The sequence below is a fragment of the Engraulis encrasicolus genome, chromosome 18, assembly GCF_034702125.1.
Source record: "Engraulis encrasicolus isolate BLACKSEA-1 chromosome 18, IST_EnEncr_1.0, whole genome shotgun sequence".
NCBI classification, from domain to species: domain Eukaryota; kingdom Metazoa; phylum Chordata; class Actinopteri; order Clupeiformes; family Engraulidae; genus Engraulis; species Engraulis encrasicolus.
The window spans coordinates 9,847,583-9,857,813 of NC_085874.1; the positions used below are offsets into that span (position 1 = coordinate 9,847,583).

Below are 10,231 nucleotides of genomic sequence, written 5' to 3' on the forward strand. Positions count from 1 at the left end.
GATAGTCATGCTGTAACTGTAGGTCTAGATGAACTCTTCACCCTCGTAAGATTCAGATGTAGGTTCAAGCCTCCTACTGTAGGCAACTAGCCTGGTCGAAAGCCGACTGTTGACTGGGGGGGGGGGATTTATTAGCATGACTGTTACAATATAGTGTTGGCAAAACATACAAATAACAAGACAAAGATCAGTAACCGACTCCGCGGGCGAGTTCTGCGTCACCACTCTCAACCGTTTGCAGAACCGTGAGTGAACCGAGCTAGGAGGGTTTTGCCAGATTATGTAAGGAACCAAAATCTTTGGTTGGAAGTATATAGGATGGCATCGCCAGGCTAGTAGCGACTGTACTGTACATTGATGGTACAGGTCACAGGCAGCCAGTGTACTCCTGCGGGCCACATAACAGTCAGTGAAGGCCTCCATGCTGTTCAGCCGTCCCAAAAAAACGAGGACTGCGTTGTGCCGTACGTGACTAATCGAAACGTAGTAAATGGCAGCCAAGTCGTGCCATGTCGAGCTATACCGAGTAGAAAACAGGCAGTGGAAAAGGGCCTTTTGTTGACACAGGTCACAGTCTATACGCCTGCATCAGTGGGGGGTGGTGAGGTCTGTGGATATCGGAGGTTCAGGCCTTTCTAATTGTGCTGCCCTACAAAAGCAAAGTGCAGTAACTATGCCAACACTGAAGCTGAGAAAAATGCCTGGGGAACATGATAATGTATTGGAGGGCTGGCCCATGTCCATTTGCTGCCCTAGGGCAGATGGGAAGTGTGTGTAGTGTGTGGCCTTAGACACCGTTGATCGTTGATCCTGGATGAAAAAAATGATTTTGATGTGGGTAGGGACCCGAAAAAAATGATTTTGATGTGGGTAATGACCCCTGTGAAATGATGAGGCTAAAGGACTATAGGGCCTATTGAAGGGGCTGATTCAGGTAAACAACAAACGCCACAGGCTGTCCTGACAGAACAGTTTGAAGATGTCCAAAGAGTCAGACACACACAGATGTAAAGGCAAGCCGTGTAAGCCATGGTTTTACTATAAAATATAAAAGAAGACATACTCAAGACATAAGAAACATGTACATAATAAAAATGCAATAAGCAAAATACACATACATAGTATATACAATATATACAATGAGGAAACTGAGGATAGCTTCCTACAGCAGCTATCTGACCAAGGGGGAGGGGAAACATGAGGGTGACTGCCTACAAGCAGCCATCCTAAACAGGGGGGAGTGAGGAGGGAACATGACACACAGCTACCTACAGTAGCTGTGTTGACCTGAGGCATGGGTATGTGCCTGCTGCAGACACACAGAGCATGCATTAAACAGACATAAATGAAATGTAATCGCTACTCCACCACAGCAGCACATTACTGAACAAATGCACTCTCTGGCAGAACAGCGACATGGAGAATGAGCAACATATACTATGAGTATGCAGCCACTAGACGATACAAACTGTACACAAACAATGTTATACAGACATGACATAACATGGTAACAACACAGTACAGAAACTCACTCTCAGGGACGCACAGAATGTCACAGAAGAGTACAAGAGTGGACCCTGAGACGTCCAAGAAGTGAAGAGTTGGGTCCCAAGGTTAACAGGCATAGTGTCCCCGTCCGATGAGTGGTCTGAGAATTGACCTAGGCTGTGGCCCTGCCCTATATGCTGAGAGCAGCACAGCAGTGGGCCGAGCCAGGGGGTGTGTCTGTTGCCGGGAGCCCCTAGCAACCCACTAGGGCCACGAACGGAAAAAAATTCACCGGTGTGCTCAGGCCAGAGAGAGGAGAGCAGTAGAGGGAGGAGGGAGACAGGTAGCCCACCAGCAACTGGGGGATAAGCAGCTAACTAAGAACAGTGAGGAGAGGCCTGACTGTTGAGGGCTCAGGGGGCTCAGGGCTCACAATTCTTAACACTGGATGTTGGGTAGTTCAGATTTGACTCGCTTGAGGGCTCTTGTGATTTGGGCAGTGGTGTTACCTACCAGGCTGTAAAATTACCAGTTAGGATACTCTCTATTGTACAGCGGTAGAGGTTGGCCAATATCCTACTCTCGATGCCATATCGGTGCAGCCGCCTCAGTCGCTGTCTAGCCATCTTATTGATGCAGTTGACATGATGATACCAGTTTAGATCTTCCTTGATGTTGACTCCTAGGAATCTAAAACTGTCAACTCTCTCCACTGCAGTATGAGCGATATAAATTGGCTGGTATGGCTTATGTTGGATCCTCTGGAATTCCACAGTCAACTCCTTTGTTTTGTTGACATTTAGGAGTAGGTCATATCCACACACCAGGTTGACAATGCGGCCACCTCAGGCTTTTAGGCCGACTCATCTCCATTTGTGATGCAGCCAATTACTGTGGTGTCCTTCGCAAACTTAATGATGGTATTGGAATTGTGGTTGGCTGTGCAGTCATGTGACATATCCTGTCTTTTTGGAAGTCATCATGTACCTGGAATGGTCCTAGCGTTCGCTACTTTACCTTTTGCTTGAAAATAAAACTGTTAAACATAATATGATATAAACACTTTAGGTTTTCTGTTGCCTTAAGACATGTAAAAGTTTTTGTCTTTTACCTGACATGTTTCGACGGTGTTACTTCCGTCTTCATCAATGGTGACCCTATCTTACATCAGAGGGATCACAGAACGCATACAGAGGGCCATGAAAAAACACAAAATACAATCGCCAGTAAAGCCACACACCAAACTACGACAGCTGTTAGTACATCCCAAGGACAAAATAGACCAACATAACAAATGCAATGTATGAGATTCCGTGCCGGTCATACAACAAAACATATATTGGGGAGACAGGAAGGACATTTAACATAAGAAAAAATGAGCATAAAAAAGTGTGTGAAAAAGAAACAGAACAAAGACATACAAGAGCAATAAAGGAGAAAGCCACACAGGAGGACCTTAAATCAGCAATAACTGACCACTGTAGGTGGGAAAATCATATCATGGACTGGGACAAGGCAAAAGTCATACAGCAAGAGAACAACAGATACCACCGCTGGATTAAGGAGTCTATGGAGATCAGAAAGTGTAGCCCAAGTACCATGAACAGGGATGAGGGGGCACACACCTTGACCACCATCCTAAGAGGACAACTCTAACAGCAGGAGGTGTGACCAACCTGCAGGGGCGCTGATCAAAATTTTGGGCCCCATGAAAGATTTAAATTTTGGGCCCCAAAAATGACAAATTATGTTATCAGCATCCTTCCAGGGCCCTGTCAGAGCTGGCGGGCCCTTAGAATCTGTAACACCTTACCCCTCCTCGCGGCACCCATGCCAACCTGTCATTATTGGCAGGAAAGTCACACCTCCACAACATCAGCTGATTTTAAAGCCCGTCACTCATCAACATCACAGTGACCTTCTGATGAAGACGGAAGTAACACCGTCGAAACATGTCAGGTAAAAGATTAAAACTTTTACATGTCTTAAGGCAAAAGAAAACCTAAAGTGTTTAAGGTCAACAGTTAGACATAATGAACCTAATACATTTATATACAGTATAATATGACATAATCTATGCCGAGAGCATAGTAGAACATCTGCTTGTACATAGAAATAGGCTACAAGTAGGCATACACCAGCATCAACTGAATGTTGTTTGTTTGTTTGCTATTTGTTCACAAATAGATCTATATTACTAAAGCATAAATATTCACTGTCCCAGAGTACTGTTGGAGATTGTTACATAGAGAAAAGAGAATTTATTTGAACTTAATACCAGACTAGTGCTACAGCTGACAGCTTCCAGTCAGCGCAGTGACTGTACGAGTGCAAGGCCCTTGCAGTCAAAGTTTGGGAACCACTGTAGCAATACATATTTCATCACATGATGGTGTAGAGACATACAGTATTTCATCGCACATGATGATGTCAGTAGACATATTTCATCACATCTCCTCCTCTAGGAAGGGTAGCTCACAGAGTATAAAACACATCACTCATTCCCCTCAAACACACTCCTGAGCATCGCTGCACTCCAGAAGACTACCTGCTCCAAACCCAACCACCAGCATCATGGTGAGTTTCAACTCTTTTATAGGCCTACTTATCATTTTTCAAGAATTTGAGTTTTGAGAGTTTTGTAAAACGGCAATAGAGCATGCAGTGATATTTACTTAAAATTTAATGTGCTTTTCCCCCCTAGGGTCAGACTATCAACTTGACCGCTATGACTCCTCTGACACCAGACCAAACCCTAGAGGTGTCAGGAATCATCCCTGCCAAAGCCAAGTAGTAAGTAGTCATTTGTACGTAGGTAGGAATGACATGAGCATCTTTCTATTTATATGACTAATTATTTCTCCAATACTTCAAAAAACAGAGTTGCAGTAGCCTAATGTACAATGCTGTGTGATGCTGCGTTTGCAAACATTTCGTACGAATAGAGAACACCACTTCATTCCACAGGGGCATATTATGATTATTATTTAAGGAGTTGTATGAGTTGTATGTTGTCAAGAATGCAAACAGATCATTAGTGTAATCGAGGCGTCCAACATAAGCATTTCAGATTCATGATTGAGTTTTACCTTTTATGGCAGTGCAAATTTGACCTCTAAGCAGTTAACATTGAGTATATCAGACCAATTAGCAGCCAACTGGTCTCATGATAGGACTCAATGTTAATTGCTAGCTTGGAGGTAACTTGCACTGTCATATTCAGAGAACGACAGGAAGTACAGGAGAATGCACTTTAAGGTTGAAAGAAACTATAAGTTACAAAGTTGCCATGATTCTTTCTAGCCCTGTCACCTGTGACACAGTTTGAATTGAATCTGACGGTTGACCTGATAGATACATCTATACAGTTGGAGTATTTATGCCCTCAACAAGCCATTAAGAAACATTTAATGCCAATTCTGTCTCGTATGACACTACTATGTATGTATGTGTTTCTGCCTTAATAATGACATTGGGTCCACTCCTGAGGCATCTTTGTGGTCATAAGAGTAATGGCACTAGATTGTGGCCACTCCTGAGTTATCATTGGCTAATCTTATTTTTGGGCCCTACATGACGTTTTAAATTCCGAATTAATAATTCCGAATTAAATAGTTCTATTGAGTTTACTTTGATCTTTCATTTCATTCCGAATTGTGAAGTGTTTACACGATGTTTTCAGAGGGAAATTAAGCTTTATTCAGAATAAAAGTGAGTTTATTCTGAAATAAATGTATCATTTAAATGTAGCAATTGTGGCTATAAAGGTAGAGACATGGTTGCTGCAGAATATGCATGTGAATGCATATTATGTGCATGTGCCTCGGTTATATGCATAAGTGAAGTCAGACAGCAAGCATATTCTTGTCCTAACTGTGTCCTGTGTCATTCAGCATTACATTGGGACTGGGCAAAAACATGAACGATTTGGCATTCTACATGGAGGTGCGCTTCGAGAAGAATGAGCTGGTCTTTAACACCAGAGAGGATTGCAACTGGGGCAAAGAAATCGTGAAGGCCAACCCCTTTGTTGAGGGTGGCAGGTTTGAGGTAAGTGAGAGAGCTGCTTGTAAGCCAAGTGTCATAATGTATCTGTGGGATCTAGAGATGTATAGGTTGTGTGTGTGTGTAAACCAGTACTAACATACACTCATTACTCATTTACACGTATTAGATAAACTATACAGAAGTATAAACCTGTTAATAACATATGCTATGACAGCATTAATGATTGTGCTTCTTTCTGATAGGTCCGAGTGGACTACACTGAGCACAACTTCGTTGCCATAATTAATGGCAAAGAGACTACCATCCCAAACAAGAAGAAAATCTACAAGACAGAGATGGTGTTGTTAAATTGCGACCTTATCCTCCAGGGCTTCAATGTGAAACCTACCCATTAGGTTGGTCACTTTTTAGTCACCATGGGGGGAGGGGACACACCTGGAAGTCCTGTGTCAGTTAGCACTCATAGGTCTCAAAGTTGTCCCTCGATAGAATTTCTGATTAAAGACACTGTACATGTGTGATGGAGAAACATGTAACATCTGAAAATAATCAGTAAAAAAATAAATACATTGGTATTGTTATTGACTGGTGTGTTGCATTTCACTTTTCGTTGTTTTGTGTTGTATGGATTTTAATTTTATTGTAGGTAAATGAGGTATGAAATAATTCAAATCTAATGTTACATCATATAAATGTTGTTCGGGAGGAAGCCTGCAGAGTAATTGGTAGCTGACATTACTACTACCGCCTTCGCGGAGATTTAATCCTTCCTATTGATCCACCCGTCTTGTGCGAAGGCTCTCGAATTGTTCCACCTCCTCTCCAAATTCCATTTCACAACTCTACCATCTTTAGGTACTAAAACTGTGTATCCTTTTTACTTTCACTTACTTTTTTAAACCTTTGACATCTCTGCTAATCACCCATCCACCTTGACTAAGACATTTTCAGCTGAGAAACCCTGACATTGTTAACACCCAAACAACGCAATAGAACAGAATAACAGTTTAAAAAAACATTAACACCCAAACAAGACAACTGAATAGCAGTAACAAAAACATTGTTAACACCCAAAAAACCACAACAGAATAGCATTAAAAAACACTCTTTGCGATCTCTCTCACTCTGCTTGCATGTGGATTCTTGACAGCCTTACCGCCATTGAACTGGAACTTTGCCTTCTTATAGGTTACTACCTTAATTACTTTTTACGATGTGGCATGGGAAATATATCCCAGTAGTTTCTGAAATACACAAACCAAGCCCCTCTGGCACCAACAGCCATGCCATGTTCAAAGTCATTTAAATAACCTTTCTTCCCCCTTCTGATGCTTGGTTTGAATTGCATCAGATCGTCTCGACCATGTCTACATGCATAAATACATTGAGTTGCTGCCATGTGATTGGCTGATCAGAAATTTGTGGGTGTGCCTAATAAAGTGGTAGGTGAGTGTATACATGTTTTTTTTTTGTTTATAAACACAGTGTTGTGAGGAGGGGCAAGACAATGGCAGCCAACCACTCAAGCTAATTTTTTGACTGACAGCAGTTTCCAACAATAAGAGGTTGAGTTGTGCGCAGCCAGGTTCGCGCAGCCAGGGGAAAACAAAAATGTAGAACCCATCTACTGTATATGCATACATACCAAGGGGAGGGGTATAGCCTACTACTACGAAGCTGGTTCAAGAGAAGGCCTAACCCAGGTTAAGTTAAGAGGTAAATCATGTATTAGAAGTTTTGCTAAGAAAATGAGGACTCCAGGCTGGTTTACTCTTAAACCAGCTTCGTAGTATAGGCCCCTGATCCAACTGTAGAGGTGAGGGCAACCACTGCTGTCACTCGCTGTCCTTCCGGGAAAGCTGGCCATTGATTCTCATAGTTGGAGGACGGCCGTCAATTGAGAGTGCGCAACCATGACAAGAGAGCGCAAGCACCCAGCACTCAGGACTCACAACAACACCCCAACGATGCTGTTACAAAACACCCCCCAAGGCGTCACCAATAACCCCGACACCCCAGAAACAGGGAGGAAGCTACGGTACTGTGATGGACAACTGTTTTTATTTGACTTATTTGTTTATGTCCATTTTATTATTTGTGTATGCTGTATTTGAATGCAAGGAAAATATTAGGTAACACTTTACTTAAAGCCAACATTACAAGTGCATTTATAACAAATTATAATGCACATTATAATTACTTACAACGTATTATGACTACACTCATAATGCTTCATGATGCTTTATATTAACAGTTATGAATAACTATGAATCTAGCTTATAATGCTTTATAAATCCAAGGGTGTCATGAGTGCTCATGACTGGCTATAAACAACAGGCTGCCTGATGGGGCTTATAGTACATTATGAGTACCTATACCCCTCTATGCACAGACCTGGATGATATACTGTCATAAGGGCTCATACGATGCTATAATGTTTCATGTGAGATCATAAGTCGTCAATGTGTGTGCTCTAAGTAAAGTGAAGTTCATATGGATGCATCTATAATGCACTGTATAATGCACATCTATAATGCATCATAATGTAAGCCCCATCAGGCAGCCTGTAGTTTATATCCAGTCATGAGCACTCATAATACCTTTGGATTTATAAAGTATTATAAGCTAGATTCATGGTTATTCATTACTGTTAACATAAAGCATCATGAAAAATCATCGGTGTAGTCATAATGTGTTATAAGTAATTGTAATGTGCATTATAATTTGTTATAAATGCGCTCATAATGCGCTATAGATATGGGCTTCATAGAAAGTGTTACCAAATAGGATTCTTCATTGGGGTTTTATACAGTGTTTTCTGTGGTTATATTATTTATGCAAGATGGACATTTGTACATGATCATTGTGGCACCACCATGCGTGTTGCTCTGTCCGTGGTCCTGAAAGCCAGGAGGAGAGCATGTGACTGGTTAGGGGACACCACGTGCAGTTTTATTCAATTATTCTATTATGTTTTGAATTCATGAGTATTCAATGTCTGTTAGCCGACAGTTGGAAAAGACTTCCTGGCAAGACGGGAAAGGCACCCGTTTCACTCTGGCCAAGTCTTTTGTGTTTTATGTAACGTGGGTTGGTCTTGTGTAGTGAATATCATTTAATTCCTTTAAACGTTTAACACCGTTGTCCCCAGGGGCGGTTCTACCATTGGGCAAGGTCGGGCAATTGCCCGGGGCCCCGGACTTTCAGGGGCCCCGTCGTCCCCCACATCATTTCCACTTAGATGCGCTTTCGGGCCCTCGGGGCCCTAAATTACAGCACGGGGCCCCTCCGGTCAATGTAACGGTTCCTGCGCGACTTAACATACAAGTTGCTGTACAAATTGAAGATTCTCGTGCTGTTACTATTCAACGCTAAAATTTAGTATCGGCATGTTGTGTATATAGCCAGTGCCACACTTCAGCACGACGGTGGGACTTAAATTTGAACTCAACATTATGCCACAAGAAAATGAATAGTAGGCTAGGCCTACTTTTAGCAACTGTAGGTCACATGGGTGGTAGAATTATACAAATAAATGTTTCAAATATAAATGAAGACCATAAAAGAACGATATTTATGTGAATTTTCTTTGATTTATTTTTGTACATTGCGGCCTTGCATTGTGGGATACATTATAGCCTACCGGTAGTAGCCTGTCTGGCTGTTTGGAGAGAGCGCCAGTTGCATCGGCAATGTTCTACCGTTATTTCTAATGTCAGCCTGCCCTAGAGAGCTGATTCGGGGAGCTTGTCCTTTCATGATAATAAGCCACATTAAGTCATGGTTGTCAGTGAAAACTCAGTCGTTTGCCTATGTTGTAGCATGCCTTCTTGACCTTGTTTATGGATGTAGGCAGAACATGATTTGTGCATCTTGATAAAAAGTCCGTGTTACAAATTGCCCTGCGTTACTTTGTGCTCCGCGCTCCTTTACTTCAGAGACAGAATTGTAAAATGACCAAGTCCCTTCAATCGCCAGTGCTAGCATGAACATAATGGATATTCAGAAGATATGTTGTACAGAAGCTACAAAGAAGGCACGGTAGGGGTTTATTCCTTTCAATCATGATGTCCGCCGCAGCACAATTTTGATACCGTATCATGACATACTTCACGCATTGTTGTCATTCGGTGTAACTATAGTCAAAAGTTGCATTTATTTCTGGTTAGCATGACGGAAGTTTTGCTATTGTAGTCTAGCTGTTATATCACGTCACGAAGCAAGCTGGGTCACTTCAGAGTTGTGAGCGATAGTTAATAAGCCCATACGACTTTGTTGCTGTCGACCAACGTTGACGGAAGCACGTGAGCGAGAACTTCTTGTCACGATGTGGGTGTTATTAAATACAGCGCATTTAAAGTCGGCCACAAATATGAACGAGACGATGAGCTCGCACCGGTTTGCTCTACTAACACACCACGTGTGAGGAGTGGGGGGACAGGCAGTGAGGAGGAGCTGAAGTGGGGACCTGCGCAAACTTGTGTAGAGGTGTGAGACAAGACCCATATACACACGTGAGTGAGTTGTTGACCAACCAGTTCATGGGCGCGTGACCTCGGAGGCAGTCCGCCGACGAGCGTTGAAGGGGATAAGCAACTGCAGAGGTTGCAAGATCTGACTGCAGCCGCATTCATCCCGCGATAGTTTTACAACATGTGACATGTCACCTCGTCAACGCAACGTCGACGAAATTTCGAAGTTTGACAGGAAATCTAACCGTCATGCAGCATTTTCC

The 10,231-nt window shown here is 42.5% G+C and overlaps 1 protein-coding gene across 1 annotated transcript; it reads left to right on the top strand.

Moving 5' to 3' along the window:
* Positions 1–3,978: 3,978 nt before the first annotated feature.
* Positions 3,979–6,077, top strand: LOC134469014 (galectin-3-like). Its single transcript, XM_063223001.1, has 4 exons — positions 3,979–4,065; positions 4,193–4,281; positions 5,382–5,538; positions 5,739–6,077. The coding sequence occupies exons 1-4, from the start codon at positions 4,063–4,065 to the stop codon at positions 5,889–5,891; spliced, it is 402 nt and encodes a 133-aa protein (XP_063079071.1). The 5' UTR covers positions 3,979–4,062; the 3' UTR covers positions 5,892–6,077.
* Positions 6,078–10,231: the final 4,154 nt, after the last annotated feature.

Excerpts from the sequence above, each read along its gene's own strand:
- LOC134469014 (XM_063223001.1), top strand. Across the intron at positions 4,282-5,381 it reads ATCCCTGCCAAAGCCAAGTA|CATTACATTGGGACTGGGCA; the intron begins GTAAGTAGTCAT and ends TGTGTCATTCAG. Across the intron at positions 5,539-5,738 it reads TTGAGGGTGGCAGGTTTGAG|GTCCGAGTGGACTACACTGA; the intron begins GTAAGTGAGAGA and ends TCTTTCTGATAG.